At 41.3% G+C, this 17,643-nt stretch overlaps 1 protein-coding gene and 1 gene segment (V, D, J or C); both read right to left on the bottom strand.

Moving 5' to 3' along the window:
* LOC134076577 (Ig mu chain C region membrane-bound form-like) overlaps positions 1–17,643 on the bottom strand; it is a 125,001-nt gene that overhangs the window by 81,516 nt on the left and 25,842 nt on the right.
* The window catches only part of tgm2b (transglutaminase 2b), a 17,466-nt gene continuing 9,843 nt past the window's right edge, over positions 10,021–17,643 (bottom strand). Inside the window, exons 6-13 of the mRNA XM_062531695.1 lie at positions 17,451–17,631; positions 16,620–16,755; positions 14,933–15,036; positions 14,265–14,504; positions 13,267–13,539; positions 12,829–12,989; positions 11,729–11,865; positions 10,021–10,694 (exon numbers count right to left, since the gene is read on the bottom strand). Coding sequence (XP_062387679.1) covers positions 10,544–10,694; positions 11,729–11,865; positions 12,829–12,989; positions 13,267–13,539; positions 14,265–14,504; positions 14,933–15,036; positions 16,620–16,755; positions 17,451–17,631 — 1,383 coding nt within the window. The 3' untranslated portion in view covers positions 10,021–10,543. The remainder of the gene's footprint in view (positions 10,695–11,728; positions 11,866–12,828; positions 12,990–13,266; positions 13,540–14,264; positions 14,505–14,932; positions 15,037–16,619; positions 16,756–17,450; positions 17,632–17,643) is intronic.

Here is a 17,643-nt window from a genome sequence, read left to right as displayed (position 1 = left end):
ACTGGCAGCTCTCGCTGCTGCAAGAGGTCATTTGGAGTTGAACTTGAACACGCTGATGCACGGAACATAAGGGAGGGGCGAGCTAGCTCGATTTGTTTGGGATCTCGCTTCAAACACGCAACAGAAGTGACGTCATAGCTGATATCTCTGACACAACCTTTAAAGGTGCCCTGCCACACGTTTTCCATTAATTTTGTGGTACTGTCTGACACTTACCATGGATTCTGATCATTCTCTCATTTTTGTGGAAAAAGATGCGTAACTATAGTAACTTCTGGTCGCATGTCTAACCCCGCCCACCGACTCTAGATGTGCTAGTCCAGTGATTCTGCCAAAGCCCAGCTCCCAAGCTCTACGGAGAGTAGCTAGACTGACCCGGGCAGCAAATTAGGTTTGCTGCAACTAGGGGCGTCTAGATTTCTAGGCTAGCATGCAGGAGGACTCAGCTCGATTTTTGTCAGTTCTCATTAATATTCAATTAGCTACACTGCTTGACTCTGATTGGCTAACTGGTAGGCAGAGCCAGGCTATTAGCTTCCTTTACCCAGTGCAACAAGTAGAGGAACTTTGTTTGCTATCGTTTGGAATCACTGCAGAAATGGCTTCTTCAGGTATAATGCATACAGTATATGATAGCTTCAGCGAAAGTTCTACTAGGGAGACTCGTAGTGTATCTTTTACTCCTCCTATTCATTATGTAACGAATCGTAGCCTTTGTTTACATTTTCAGGGAACTCCCCCATTCGATTCATCCAATCAGTGCTAGCCTATAGGAATTCAGCGGGGGCTTTAAAACTGTTTTACTAACACTTCTCTCTGCTACTCAGTACGCCGACTTTGTCGTTCCCTCCACCACCCCTCCAGCCACCACGACCAGCAGTCTTCGTCTTGTCGGCCGCTGCATGCTATCTACACCTTCTCCCTCACAGCCACCGCCACCAGTTGGTCCCTGTCTCGTCATCGGGGGGTAGGCTCATCGCCCCTGCTTCTTCGATCAGCAGGATCCGAGTTCCGTTCATCCCCGGACGGAGTCGAGACGGGGCCTACGCCAAAGATTGTTGTTTATCCTGAACTTTTATATGCTTGAAGCTACTCCTTATCAAATTAAATTGTTATCTGCTTCTATTCTGTCTACTGAGTCTTCCTGGTAGAAATGACTCTGAATATGAAGAGGCAACAGAAGCACTGTAATTCCAGTTTTTCAGTGACATCATTTGTCTAGCTGTGTCTATGAGCAAAAACTTTGTTATGCATTTCTCTCCTAACACACATGTTGCATTTGTTTTTGCACAGGTCCTCCACTAGTTGGTATCACAGTGATATCTTGCACAGTAATAGACAGCTGAGTCTTCAGTCTGTAGATTCAGCCCTGTTAGAGTTACTGTGGAGGAATCTTTAGAGATGCTGAACTTGCTCTTCAGAGACTCTTTTTGGTAGATAGAGCCACCCCCCCATATGTGCACTATCCACTCCAGTGTTTTCCCAGCAGGCTGTCGGATCCATGCTGTTGCGTAGCTGGAACTCGTAAGAGAGTAACCAGACACCTTACAGCTAATAGTCATAGAATCTCCAGGCTTGAAGACCATTGAGCTTGGTTGAGTGAAATCAACAGCACATTCCACATCTAGAGAGAGAGAGAAAAAAAAAAAAACAGGAATAAGTTATTTGACATGGCAGTAGTAGTAGGTACCATCAATTCACCACTTCTTCTGTATTCAATCGACTCACAGGATGCAGCTGTCAGTAACAGAATCAGCGCGGTGGGAGACATGTTCCTGCAGGGGCTCAGGCGTGGAGGGGAACTTTGCTACCCTCTAGTGACATCAGCAACAGAGGAACCAGCCTTCTTTAACTGCAAACTGGGAAGGTGTTCATCATCTTTGCATAACAAATTGCTATGAAATCATTAACATAAAATGTGTACTTAGACAAAAAAAAGTAGAAGGCCTATGTGTTCACTTTGTTGAATGAAACATGTTCTAAAATCAACTATGCTGGGATCACATGTGTGTTTAGGTGTAGGTCTGTGTGTGTGACACTGTATTATAGGGTTTCAGGCCAGAGAAGGGCTTAATATGGTCCTAGTACACACATATACCAACATTAATTACTGCAATAACAATATTCATATATGTGACCCTGCACAGCGAAACCAGTCACTTTGGTAAAATCTACAAAATTATTGTGCTCATATGAATGGCCATAAAGTAAGCTTTCCAACGATATTTATATCGAAGGTATTACAGAAACTATCGCTAAGATAACCGCATTCAAAGTTGACATGGTTCTCCCGTCACAATATGCCAGAAGAGGAGAAATCAAATTTAAGCGGCGTGGACAAGGGGAATGAATGCTAATGTGTTGACTCTTCACCGGGTTGAACAGTCAAAACGTATGTTTTTCCGTGAAATGAGTTCACAATATGAAACTTTAGACTGTATACTGTCGTATTATGCGAAAACGTGAAATTCAACATTTTAACCCGGAAGTTTGTTTCTTGTGGATTTTCTCATGTAAAACAGGAAGGGTATCATGCCAGTAACTCCAGTCCTGATGGGTGCGTCAATTCCAAAATTAGTACATTCAGCAGTCAAAAGGAACGGAACTCGCACACCACTATCGATGCACAAAGTCGGTTTTTATTGTATGAAAAAAGTGCTACCCGAAAAAGTGCGTGCTAAACGTTTTCGGTCCCATTCAGACCATCCTCAGTGCAGTGTGGATTTTCTCAAAAAAGTATCGTGCGACAAGCGACTGGTTTCGCTGTGCAGGGTCACATATATGGTTTGTTTATCATCATGACAACAATATTAAACGGAATGTTGAGTATTGCACACACAGTGGGGGAGACAAAGCACATAGAGGAAGAGGCAAAATAAGGAACAATGGTAATAGTGGGGTCTGATGTTTTTGTTTATCTCTGCAGCATATTGTGCCACTGTGGCCACTCTCTGACACAGTAATACACAGCCATGTCCTCAGTCTTCAGACTGTTCATCTGCAGATACACCTGCTGCTTGTTGTTGTCTCTGGAGATGGTGAATCTCCCCTGAACAGTGCTGTAGTAATATTGGCTCCCACCTCCACCATCGATAGCCGCCACCCATTCCAGGCCTTTCCCAGCAGCCTGTCTGACCCAAGACATCCAGTGGTTGCTTGTAAATCCAGAGAGTTTGCAGGTCAGTTTGTGAGATCCTCCAGGATTGATGACCACTGGCTCAGATTCAGTCAGTGTCTGACTTTTACAGCCTGTGAACGCAAAAAAAAACAATGATGTTACCACACAAAGACTGAACTTGCGTGCTACTGTATATGCAAGAATGTTATGCATTTACATACTTTTTAAGGTCATCAGTATGAAGATGAGACACCAGACAGTTGTATGCTCCATATTGGAGATGTATGGATCACATAAACCTCTGCTGCTTTGAGACAACAGATAAGCAGCTATGAATAAAATAAGCAGCTTCATGTTCAGGTTTAAATGAGGTGCTGGTTTGCATATAGCCCACCCACTCGCCATTTGTAGACAGATGCAACATCCACCCACTTATTCCCCTTGTGCTCATGTCTGCTGTTTTCAGTATTGGAAAGTTAGCATTAACTTTTGGGTACGCAAAAAAGAAATACATGATGATAAATGGAAAGCCATACCATAGTGGTTAGTGGACAGATTGAGATGTGTCAGCCATTTTGATGAAAACTGGGAATGTACTTCTCAGTATAATATATTCAGCATGATTTATATGTGCCAAGAAATATTTCAGTGTATTCATTACATTCAAAATGAATGTGCTACTTTTTTCACTTTTTCACCACATTAATGTCTTCAATCTGACTTACTTCACACTTAAGATTTCCTCACACCAACATTCCAAAAGCGAATGTGGCAAAAAATGAAATATGCCCTGACCTAAAACTTCAATAATAAGCTATGTGTGGTATTTACAATAGTTTAAAAACAAATAAAGGTAGTGGTAGGTCGGTAGCAAAACAAAAAGCTGGTTCAATAATGTAACAGAATTAACATACAGTACATTTTACATACAGTGTTTTATTATTCATGCAGGATGCTGTAAGAAAATCTTACTTGACACAGTATGAGATGGAGTTGCAAGGTTTTGAACATTAAAGTTATACCCATCATTGTCATCAATTTCCAACATACTGGGGTAGGCCTAAACAGTAAGTGCAGTGTGTTGAAAACTGATAAAAAGGGTCATGTTCCAACATGGTGTGGAATATGAACTGAAATATTAAAGCAGAAAACTTCTCTGCTCAAAATCAGTGGTCAGTTTTTGTAGAGCACTGCAGCCTCTTCAGTTACTGTGGTCTTCAAGCACAATAACACACAGCTGTGTCTGCACTCTGTAGGCTGTTCATCTGCAGATACTGACTCTTGCTGTTGTCTCTGGAAGTGGAGAATCTTCCCTGAAATGACTGAGAGTAGTATTTGTCAGAACCAGTGGGATTTGAGACAAGTGCCACCCATTCCAGCCCTTTCCCAGGTGCTTGTCTGATCCATGCCATCGGATAGTCTTCAAATGTGAACCCAGAAGCTGTGCAGGTCAGTGTGTGAGATGACCGCTGGCTCAGATTCAATCAATGTCACACTCTGACCACCTGTAAGCACAATAAAAGAAAACAGGGATCAAGCAAGTACAGGACACATTTCATCATAATCCTAAACTCCATTGTATATTACCAGTGAAACAGACAGCCATCATTAGCCAAGAAAATAGATTCATATTCAACTGGTTGGGGTAACCCATGGTTAAACACACAGCTTCATTGTGATAGTATTTATGATGGTGAAGCTTTTGCATGAGCACCTCCCCTTTCTAGGATAGCAGATATATGGCTGCAGACCAACTATGATGAGAGGATTTATGGAAGTGCACACAAAATCATATCTCTGGTATTAATCACAGTTGAGGGTGTGTGCGAAAATGTTACAAATGTCAGACGAACCAGCCTTAACCAATTTAACTTAATATATAATAATGTAGTTTGATAACTTTGGGCGTATTTATTATGACCGCCACTAGAATAGCTAGCGCAGCGGTCATAAAGTGATTGTCAAATTTGATGTGATTTTTTTCTTCTTCCTTTTTCCCCGTCATCTACTTTCTGGATTTTTGGTCAATGATTCCCGGGACACATGAAACTTGGTGGGCATGTAGCCCCAGTAAACTTTTATGGAAACATTTTGTTTGGTCCCCGGGGGCCAATTCATCCTACAGTAAACTCATTTTTATGTGTACATTCTGTACACCCATCAGCCTGCAGATGATGCTATTGAGCGAAGGGTTGCTGGTTAATATTGATACTGTCACACTTACACACACGTACGCACACACACACATACAGGTACACACACACACGCACACACACATCCACAGATTACATGCACGTATGCACACACACGCACAGACACACATGCACACAAACACACACGCACACACACACACATCCACACACACAGCCACGCGCACATTCACACACACACACACACACACACACACACACACACACACACACACACACACACACAGTTGACATGGAAGCATCATTTATTTTTGTGGAGAGAACGTGCAGATGAGCGGCAGTCATATTGTGTTCCGCTGTGCGGTACAGTTGTAATAGTTGTGCTTGAAGATCCATTCGATATATTCATTTAATTGTATTGTTTATGTACAATATTCCCCCTAGTATCAATGACTCAAGTTTTTGTTCTGTCGTGGTGATGTTTTGCGGCACAGTGACTCTCGGGCACAGTAGTATACAGCTGAGTCTGCAGTCTGCAGGCTCTGTCCCTTTAGGCTCACAGTCCTGCTGGAAGTGTCTCTGGAGACGCTGAACTTGCTCTTCAGTTTTTCACTGTGGTACACACTGCCATCACCACACACACACCCAACCCACTCCAGTGCTTTTCCAGCAGGCTGCTTTATCCAGTGAGTGCAGTAGCTGGTATGAGTGAGTGAATACCCAGAAACACCACAGGACAGGGTCAACACTTGACCTGGCTGTGTGACCACAGAGCTTTGTTGATTCAGCTGAACTTGACAATGGACACCTGTGAACAATGATGATCATATCATGGAAAGTTAATCAAAAAATATGATTAAGGATTACTCATTAAATATGTACTGTAAGAGACTGAGTAACTCACATGACACAGTAACCAGCAACAGCAAGAGGGAAAATGTAGAAAACATGATGTGTCTTCAAGAAAAGCAGGTCAGGGCCGCCACTGTCTGAACTGAGTGACAGAGACACAGCTTCACATTAAATACAGAAGGGGAAGGTAGTAGTTAAGCTGACGTCATTTGAATATTCTGACATGGCAGACCATAAAATCTGAATATCATCCCATGATCATGACAAATGATCATATTTGTCATATTTTATGAAGCACTATTTCATAGCGCCCGACACATTCATAATATTTTATATTTCATTCATAAGGCATTTTAGCATTCCTTACAAATACCACAAGCAGACATCTCCATGAGTTGTTATAGTCATATTTTTTTATAAGATTATATGATAACCCCTTATGTGATCTACAATTAATCTGTTATATTATCTCTCAATTTGACAGAAGGTTTATCTTTACCAGAATTATTGTTGTCATGAACTCTGAATGCCTGGTGTTTAATGTAATCTGCCTCCAGAAATGGGATGAGAATAAATGAAAATCAGTAACTTGTTAAAAATATTTCTTAGCCTGTATTTAGCAATACTGTATATGTAAAGTCATTACATATATGGTAACCAGAGAGCATTTTCTGAAGGAAATAGCAATGTAAGGCCAGTGCTGAAACATGACGGTTGCTAAGTAGTCATCATGATTGTGGTTCCAATCCTGCTAGGATTGAATGGAGAGGGAGAGAGAGAAAGGGGGCGTTTGAAGCCTTAGTAATCAGTATAACATAAACATTCAATACCAAACAATGAAGTCAACAAAGAAATCCAAAACTTGCAGTACCTCAAACGTTCATCAGGGGCAGGATCAAAGTGTGTGTCATTTTCCACAACTTTATAGCTGAGATGGGTATACTTAGCCTGGCCCCTAGTACTAGTATGTCCACTCGTTTACTAGTACTACTCGTTTACTACTGAGATACTAATCTGGCCAATCAGGGTGGAGCAATCAGCCACGAGAGGGGATAATGTTGGTTTCAGAATTGAGAGTGACATTGGTAAAGGGTAGGGTTGTTAGTGATTTTACTTCTGACTGTAAATAGTACAGTACATTTGTTGTTGATAGGCCGCTGATCTCCTACATACTGTAGCACAAATAATTTAACATCCCTCCTGTGTATATCCTTCATTGGAGCTCTAAGATTGAAAGGCGAAGTTGAAATATTACGCTATGGTGACATATGACACATGTTTTGGTGACACATGACACATGTTTATATATTTGTGATTATCTGCCAATGGTGCCCACCAAGATGCTATGCTTTTCTGTCTCTAGCCTAATGTAATTATAATCAATTTGAACATCCTTATAATCAAATACTATGAAGCAAATAAAATGTTCTCTTCTGTTAAAGGTTTGATGGTGTTGATGCATTTCTGTGAGGTGATTCGACAGTTCATTTTTGTCATGTTAAAAATGTCTTAGACATGTCAGTGCTCTTATCATTAGTTGTGTTTTTGTACATGACTCATGTCTTCTCCATCATTGTGGGCGTCGGGCACAGTAATACACAGCCGTGTCCTCAGTCTTCAGACTGTTCATCTGCAGATACACCTGCTTCTTGCTGTTGTCTCTGGAGATGGTGAATCTTCCGTCAATTGTCTGTGCATAATATATTGTCGTGGTGTATATTATAGAGAGCCATTCCAAGCCCTTTCCAGGAGCCTGTCTGATCCAAGCAGTATCTGGATCACTGCTAAACCCAGAGTATGTGCAGGTCAGTTTGTGAGAGTCTCCAGGTTTAAGAACCACTGACTCAGATTCAGTCAGAGTCTGGCAAAGCCCACCTGTTTAGAAATGTTGCAAAAATCTCAATCTGTAAAGTATATCAATGTTCTTGGGCCCTAAAAAAAAGTTTAACAATTTCACATTTATGAATTATATAAATAAACACATTCACATATGAAGTCATTATTACTCACCACATATGCAGAGAGACAAAAAAATCAGTTTATGAAGTATGAAGTCCATGTTAGCCTATACACAGATAAATGTGTGCCGCTATCTCAGTATACACATGCAGTATATATCAACAAAGAATAGTGTTTTGCATAAACTCCTCCTACTCCCACTGTGAGAATATATGTGAAGAATGGTTTGCTATATTGAATTGATAATCAGCAGTCAGACAGCATAACCCACTCACACAGCAGCAGGATATTCAAATAGACAAAGATCTTATACAGTATAACTTCTCAAGGAACAAATGAGAGTTGATTCAAACATTGGGTATGCTATTCGAGTACTGTTTAGTCTTCAACAGTTTATCAAGAGTGGGGAACAACAAAATGAGGTGTGAGCGCCATCTACAGGCATTCATTCTGTCCAAGCAAATCCATCTTACCCCTGAGTCTCTATACAAATCCAAATGAAACAGCAGACATTGCCAACATCTCTTTGATAATAAAATACATACACAATGTGGCATTCATAGAAAAATCGCATTAGATCTCTGTGTCATGCAAAAATAATACTAGATAGCCTACATTTCCATTATATTCCGTTATACTTTATTATGTGGATCAGAGAGATTACATTTTGTCCTCTCTAATGCTGGAAGACATAAATCAGAGTATAGGCTATTAGAAAAATGATGAATGCTGACTGAAATATAATTGGTCAATGTATATAATATTTGATTATAATTAGATGCACTACAAAGCAGATGTTTTCCTCTATCAAAGGTTTGATTATACGTAGATCATTGCTGTGAGGTGATGAGTCCATTATTGCCATGCTAAACATGTCAGTGCTCTTCTAATGTGTTATGTTTTTGTACATGACTCATGTCTCCTCCATCACTGTGACTCTCGGGCACAGTAATACACAGCCGTGTCCTCGGTCTTCAGACTGTTCATCTGCAGATACACCTGCTTCTTGTTGTTGTCTCTGGAGATGGTGAATCTTCCCTGAATTGTCTGTGCATAATATATTGATGTGACCTGTATTAAAGAAAGCCATTCCAAGCCCTTTCCAGGAGCCTGTCTGATCCAAGCCATGTAAGGATCACTGCTGAACCCAGAGTATGTGCATGTCAGTTTGTGAGAGTCTCCGGGTTTAAGAACCACTGACTCAGACTCAGTCAGAGTCTGACAATGCCCACCTGTTTAGAAATGTTGAAAAAACTCAATCTGTATATCAATGTTCTTAGAGAAAAAGTTGAACAATTTCACATAGATGAATTATATAAACACAATTATTACTCACTACATATGCAGAGAGACACAAAAATCAGTTTATGAAGTATGAAGTCCATGTTGCTGCTGTAGTATACGCAGAAAAATATGTGTCACTATCTCAGTAAACACATGCAGTATATATCAACAGAGAATGGTGTTTTGCATAAACTCCTCCTACTCCCACTGTGAGAATATGTGAAACACTTAATGAAAGAATTGTTTGCTATATTGAATTGATAATCAGCAGGCAGACAGAGCAACACACTCACACAGCAGCAACACATTCAGATCTCAACTTCTCAAGGAGCAAATAAGAGTTGATTCAAAGATTGGTGTATGTTATTTGAGTACAGTTTAGTTTTATCTTTTGTTCAACACAGAGTAGTTTAATTTATTAATGTGTGTAAAAAGCAGAGAGAGAAACAATTATGTTGATACTCTGGAGTTTGACTACAACCAGCATTATTGTGGTCTAAACACAATAGCTGTCCAGTTGTTGCCCCTTTATCTTCAACAGTTTATCAAGAGTGGGGAACAACAAAATGAGGTGTGAGCGCCATCTACAGTCATTCATTCTGTCCAAGCAAATCCATCTTACCCCTGAGTCTCTACACAAATCCAAACGAAACAGCAGACATTTGCAACATCTCTTTAATAAAAAAATACATACACAATATGGCGTTCATAGAAAAATCGTATTAGATCTCTGTGTCATGACAAATAATAGATAGGCCTACATTTTGCATTGCTTTTTCTGTAATACTTTCCACATATGTGGAGCAGAGAGAGAGCATTTTGTACTCTCTAATGCTGGAAGACACAAATCAGAGTATAGGCTACTAGAAAAATAATGAATGCTGACTGAAATATAATTGGTCAATGTGGTTCTTTTACACATTGTACACGACATGGAATACAAAAGTAGATTTATTTAGAAGACTGAATTTCAAATACATTTTTCCACCACAGGTAAAGGTATTTGGCAGACCTACAAAACATATGTTAACATTTCGCTCCATTAAAACCAAAGGCTCTATATAATATGGTGTCACCTTCATATTCCCTCCAAAGTTGTCCCTTATTTTAGTTCATATTCTCTTTTATAAAATTCTATTTCAAAGGTTTTTCTGTGATCGATGGTTGGATGAGAGCCAAGTTACTTTCCGATGATCACATTCCTGTATCCCTGGACGTGGCAGAGCTTGTCGCTGTCGAAGTCCACCACCAGCTTCCTCAGGCCCCAGTGGCTTGGTGTGAAGTACACTTTGATCTTGGCCTCCTGACCTGCCTCCACCGTAGATGAGAGCCTGCGAGACAATAAATATTTAACATTTCTGTGTCGTGTCGGACCCTGGTAGCAGTCAAGAGCTTATACAGATACCATGAGCCCTTGACAGTTCTTATATAAACATACATTAATAATGGGAGAGGAAAAAAAAAATGAGAGAGGAGGTTTGTGACCATGACTGCAATATGGCTTGGGGAGGTAGAGCCAATAGCCATAGTGTGATAAGAGTATCTGAGAGTGCAGTGCTCTATCTCAGACTGTCTATGGGAGAACCAAAGGGTGTGCTGTAGTGATCGATGCTTGTTTAAGCCATCAGTGAGAAACGAGTTTTAATATCAGACCACTGCAGCCTAGAGGGCTAACGTTTTAGGAACAGAGAGTACGAGTCTTACAAATGACAGACAGTTTTGGCTGATACCGCACATTCCGTATTACATGGTGTGATAAGCTAGTACAAAAAAACAAATCTTTTTGTCTGGCTTTCACCCCCCCACTCCCTCCTTTACCGACTCCCTGTGCGCCCACAGTCCCATTCCTTTTCTGGTCTCTTGTTACATAACACCACTGGAAGCCAAACATCTGGGTATTGACTCCAGAACCACCCTTTGCTGAATATCAGGTTTTCTTTGGACTGTCTGAACTCTCGGGATCACACCAAGTGTTTGGTTTAGACTCTGATGTAGACAAATTAATTTCACCCATGAAGACAGCTGGGGCTGCTGCTGTCAACTGCTGCTGACTACTTCTGTCTTTCCAGAGAGTGTGTTTTTGTAACACTCGCCCTAATCACTTTTGTGTTAAGAGATAAGATGCCGGATGTCTCTTTTTAAAAGGTTAAGGAGAGGGAGGTTTATATTTTTGTAACCTTATCTGTTAATCGGGATTTTATCAGATATGCCTAGAAAGGGCCACATGTTTTAAGGTTTAACATCAGGACATAACTTATTTCCTAAGTGACCTGCTGATGAACATGTAAATGTAGTTCCAAGTCGTAAAACAATACCATGGTAATAACTCTGCCTATCCACCCATAGACCCGTCTCTAAAACTCACTTCTCTGTGATGGTTTTGCCTTCAGTGAGGTTGGCTCCCTCCACCTTGAAGCAGCAGCCGGTGAGGGGAACAGGCAGCGGATTCTGCACCGTGATTTCTGCAGCCAGTTTACGGTTCACCTTGGGCTCTCCTAGAACCTGAAACAAGAACACACACTGTTGAAACAGCAGCACACACTGCAGGGCACACACACTCACACACACTTCATTAAATCTGCTTAACACACACACACACACACACACACACACACAGATACTGTACACAAGCACACATACATCACACACACATATCAGGCTTTCTAGGATATCTGTGTCAAATCTTTCCCTCCGAGCTCTTATCACATTTATTTAAGAGCCTTATCTGCTGTCCAAACTCTGTCTTTTCCACACAGAGGAAGTGAGAGAGATTGTCAGGAATGTTGGGAGTGCAGTTTGCTGGAGGGCTAATAAAAGGGGGGAAAACAGCAATAAAAGCGTGCCAACAAAGACATGCAGCTACACACACACACACCCACACCCACATGCAGATACCTCTTTGCACATCGCTATCGATCACTCAGTCTTTGTTTAACACGTCTTCATCTCTCTGTCTCTCTATCTCTATCTCTATCTCTATCTCTATGTGAGTTCACTGTTTATAACTGTCAGAAGCTGTAAGCTTACTCTCAGTAATGGCAAAATGCCAATCATAACACCGCCTGAATTTTCAGGCACAATGAGCTTTTCAAAGCACTCCTGTCTCCTGTTCATTGTAGCACAGACAGCACTAAAACAGTAATGTCATATACACCGAAAAGCATGCTAACACATGCTTTAATAGGTAGTAGTAGTAGGCAAAATTGTACTATAACTGGCCAGTAATTATGGATCGGCATTATTAAGTTTTATACATGGCCCATATTAGTGCTGGCCCAGATTAATAGCCAACACAATTCTATAAGATATGTAGTTTAATATCAGGGGTCCATCTGCCACTTCTCTGTCAGTCAAGGCATCCTTGGCCTGAAAACTGTTGAAGACCTCTAATGTATCACCTTCATCTGCTTTACAGTCTAAGCTCTAGAAAGACAACTGATGAAACTTGTGGACTAGCAATCATACCCGGATCTTGATTTCGGGGTTCTCCAGGACTATATTTCTGACAGCCAGGATCATGTCGCCGTTGCCTCGGTCGACAAGGAGAGCTACCAGGCGGATCAGGTTGTCCTCAGTCAGGGAGTCGCAATACTTATTGTAGTTCAACCGCAAGGGCACTGACCGCTCTGAGAAAACACAGACACATACAACATCTCTACTATAAACTATGCCCAGCTTAAATCATTTCAACATGAGCCTTCTGTATACAGACACACTCACAGTCCTGCATTCTACAAATCAGATTTAGACTCAGTCCAAACAGTAGAATTAAAGTGTCCATAGTATGAATGAACAAGTACATGACAATTCAACAAATAATCCATATTAATCCTAACACACGTGTTTATGATTATTCTGATTACATTATCTCGTTTTTCTGTAAACATAGTTGTTGAAGATTACCTCCTTCTGGGGGAAGCTCCACATTGAGTAGGTCCTTGTAGCCACAATCGGCTCCCAGGATACCGCTGTAGGAAGCTGCGCGAGAGGCGAAAACCAGGCGGCACTTCTTGTCGCTCGCCGTTTTGTTCTTGACCACGGCGAACACGTCAAAGTCGCAGCCCTTCCTCATGGACGAACTGACCTTGATCTTGACGTCCAGGCCGACCTCCTTGTCCTCCTCGAGTTTGATCATGTGCTCGGCTCTCTTGAAAGACTCCCTTTCCTCCTCAGACCCTATGGGTGAAGAAGATGCATTACAGTGAATGACCTTTTCTTTTCACTAATAACCCTGGTAGTTCTGCAGGGCAAATCCAGATTTATACACACACACACACACACACAGACACACTTACACACACACACACGGTCTGAGAAGATTTGCATTTAAGATGTGGGCTGGACTGTTGCCTCCTATTTGGTACCCCTTGAGTCTTGAAGAACATTTTGTTGGAAGTGAAAAGGGATGATTGATATAGTATAATAAAAGTTATTGATTTTAGATTGAATGGTTAGTGTTGTCATTTCAGACTAGTAATAAATACTTGGAGGCATGCAATGTTTCAGAGCGCTCAATATGGCCTCCCATCTAATGGAAATACCATAAAAGAACTAGACAAAGCCAAATACTGATGCCTGCAACCACCACAGTCAGTCAGTCGCCTTTACTGTGCTGCACAATCTGACCCTATATCATTGCACTATTTTGAATGTTAGTCTTTGTAAGTCGAGGTAACATATTTATTCAAATACAAATTGGAGTTCTCACGAGAGCACAATTTTAATTTGCTCAGCAAGTCACTCTGGCAATCACTAATGATGCTCATTACCCATGTCCAATCATATTGGTGAATCTGATATAGGCGGGCTAGAGGTGAGCTAAAGCTCGGGTCTGGATTTCCAGGCTATATGAATGTATGCTGTAGACATAAATGGCATTGGTGTTGGGGAAAGGCTCTTACCCTCTGGGTATTTGTACAGGTGTGTGATGTCCTCCCTCTGGTCACTGCCAACGCTCTTGGTGGAGATGAACTTGCCAACGAAGGCCGAGCTGATGACCTCCTCGGTGGTCCCATCGGGCCGTTTCATAAAAGTCCTCACGTCAGCGTTCACCTCCGCAAACACGAATGGAGCATCATATTTCATGTTCAGCTGGCCCTCTTTTATGGCCTTGAGAGGGACTGGACCACAGCAAAACACATCTGATGGAACAGAGGTAGGTAGAGAGAGAGAGAGATTTTTTCATGACATACTTCTTAAAGCATTCTCATAAAAATCATGTAATAGCATCCCAAAAGCACTATGACATTTAATGCACCATACAACTACATTTCACAATCTTGTAGATGTAGTCCAATGAGTTTTATGTGGTGCGAGTCCTTTTCAATTTAATTCAGTTCAATTCAATGTGCTGTATTGTTGGCTTGACCGTTCAGGGTACAACATTGCCAAAGTAAAAAGTAATAAATAACTCAATAAAGTAGAATAAGACCAATACTAGTGGCAATGATGCTAATGCTAATGTATAACAATAATATTGAAAGAAAGAAGTATGCGATCGATAAAATAATACACAAAAGCAGAAAGAAATTGTAAAAAGGAAATATGACCAAACAAATTGTGTTCTTACTCTCACTCTTCTCCTGCGGTGTAGAATCGCTGGCCTGCCATCCATCATAGCCAGCAGGGAGATCCGACCGATTCATCCAGGACTCCACCCAGCAGTGATAGTTCCTATGGCGATAAGAGGAAAACAGTCAGGGATCATCCTTCACCTCAACATTCCACCAATCATGACTCAATCGCAAAGAGGTAAGTGCTGTCAAAGCAAATGACATGTTCTCTTAGCCTTGCCAAGAGGTTAGAGCATGTCTGTGCACAGTTATGCTTGTAGTCAAATCAGACCAGTGATGCCGGTAACGCGTTACTTAGTAACGCGTTACTGTATTTTGACCACTTTTTTCGGTAACGAGTAATCTAACGCGCTACTATTTCCAAACCAGTAATCGGATTAAAGTTAGGCTACTCATCCACGTCTCCGTGCGTTACTATTTTTGTCATTTTCATTTTGCTTTCTTCTTGTCGTGTAGAGACTATGCTCACGTTTTCAGCATGAGGACAACTCATAGGCATAGGCTCCACGCAGCGACACAAACGTAAACAACAATGCAGGGAGGAGAGGCGCGTTTCCTAGATGAAAATACAGTCAGTCGGCATATTTTGAGTTTGAGTCATCTACACATGACAACATTAAGGTACGTTGTACACTCTGTGTTGGCGACAAAGTGCAAGGCCTTTCTAGCTAAACATTCCGAGTTCGCATAGCGGCTCCCTGACGCACGCAACGGAGAGGGAGAGAGAGAGGGTGATGTGTGTGCCCGACGCGCATCCAAAACAGAGCGCCCTGACTGGGCTGTTTCGCTATATCAACCGATACGTTTACAGTGTAGGCGGGCTTTTATCTCTTTTCTCCCGAACTAAATTAATAAGTTCAATATGGTACAGTAGCGTCAGTCAGTGCCCCCAAAAAGTAACATTTAAGACATCTACGAAAGTGTATGTCTCACGAAATAATCTTGCACACTGCATTGTTAGTAACAGTGATTTTAGCATCGCCCATGGTGGATTAAATGATTGCAAAAGACTTGTCGAGGTGATTTTAACAAGTGTAATTTCACTGGCATATTCTAAATGGCTACAGTAGAAGGATACACGAAAAGCCCAAACTACCAAAATCTTCATATTTTATTACCACAGTTTCTATCTATAGGCCTTCCTTATTTAGTATACTGACTAGACATTATTGAACAAACATTCATCTGTAGGCTATTTCAGTATCTCAGTAGGTTAAAGTATTTTTTAGATACCTCCCTGAAATAACTTTTTACAGGTTGTGATGTCTATATTGTTGATGTTACTGTTAAAATGCACTTCCAATAAAGTGAGTATTGGCAAAACCGGTTGCCATTTTTATGTTGAGGCGGCGGGGGGCTTAGTTCAAAAAGTAACTTAGTAATCTAATTTAGTTACTTTTAAAATCGAGTAATCAGTAAAGTAACTAAGTTACTTTTAAAAGGAGTAGTCAGTAATCAGTAATCGGATTACTTGTTCAAAGTAACTGTGGCAACACTGAATCAGACCTCTATACTGTAAATGTGTCAATTCTGGATGACAAGCCATAATATGTATTTTATTTATAATTGCCTGCAAAAGCTAGACAGGCTAAATGTGTGTGAGGTAAAGGCAATAAGACTGTCCCAAATCCTCTACATTCATTCTAAATGTTTCCTATTGTCCATTCCAGGGCTTGTACTGACCAAATGCTGTCTCTGGTGCGGTTGATAGGCTGACCCTTCTCGTCTATGTAGCGCTCGATCACCAGGTTTTGATTAGTGTCATGGGCAGAGAGGTAGTTGGTGATGACTCTGCAAGGAATGCCCAGAGCCCGGGCCACTGCAGGAGAGGACAGAGAGGATTATTGGTAATTCAGCTAAACAAGTATAGAGCTCTCACATGTGTATTTTATGAGCAAGCCACAGCTCTTTTAATGAATGGCATATTCAAGTAGAAGCCATTAAGGAGGTGTAGTTACGTTAGATTAGTGAAATCAAGATTGACTTAGACACAAACACAACATAGCTCAATAGTGGCGTCATTCTTTCAGATTTCAACTTGTAATTCGAGCCAAAGTTTCAAAACAAATAAAAAAGAAAGACTTGCACATAAATGTTTGAGCCAGGATTTCTTGCCTATGAGATCCTGCTTTGTGGCAAAACTCTCTGTGATGTTTAGCACATGGTTTCCCCAGTAAAATATCACACAAACATTTAACTCCATGTCACCCACCGGAGCAGCCCACCAACACTGACATACTCTAGAGGTGCATTCAAATTTGGCAAACAGTGGCAAACATACGTGGTGAACATGTTTTCTTTGAACAGTTACATTTGAACGATTTGGTGCTAACATTCCATTCTAACAGTTTGCATTGTTGCCTTCTTCAAACTCGCGTCCAGTTCCACTGTATGTTCACAGAGCACTACCTCCTCAGACCGTTTGCAAATGTACGCAAACGTTCGTCTATGTTTGCGAATTTGAACGCGCCTCAGATCAGTCGAATCTGAAAACCGTTCAGGTGATCAGCGTACCTGAGCAGGCCACGGCGGCAAACACCCAGCACTGGCCGTAGCGCACGGCCCTGCAACCTGCCTGGTGCCAATTCTGCAGGATCTCCACGCTGCCCCTCCAGGACATGGGGCTGACACCGTCATCAAAGGGCTCCTGCCACTTCCCCGTCAGCACTCCATAGTCCCGATCGTTTGAGTTCACCTGGAAGCAAAG

Source organism: Sardina pilchardus, chromosome 3 (genome assembly GCF_963854185.1).
Source record: "Sardina pilchardus chromosome 3, fSarPil1.1, whole genome shotgun sequence".
Taxonomy (NCBI): domain Eukaryota; kingdom Metazoa; phylum Chordata; class Actinopteri; order Clupeiformes; family Clupeidae; genus Sardina; species Sardina pilchardus.
The sequence above is the reverse complement of the archived record's forward strand: the minus strand, read 5'-3'. Positions and strand labels throughout refer to the sequence as shown.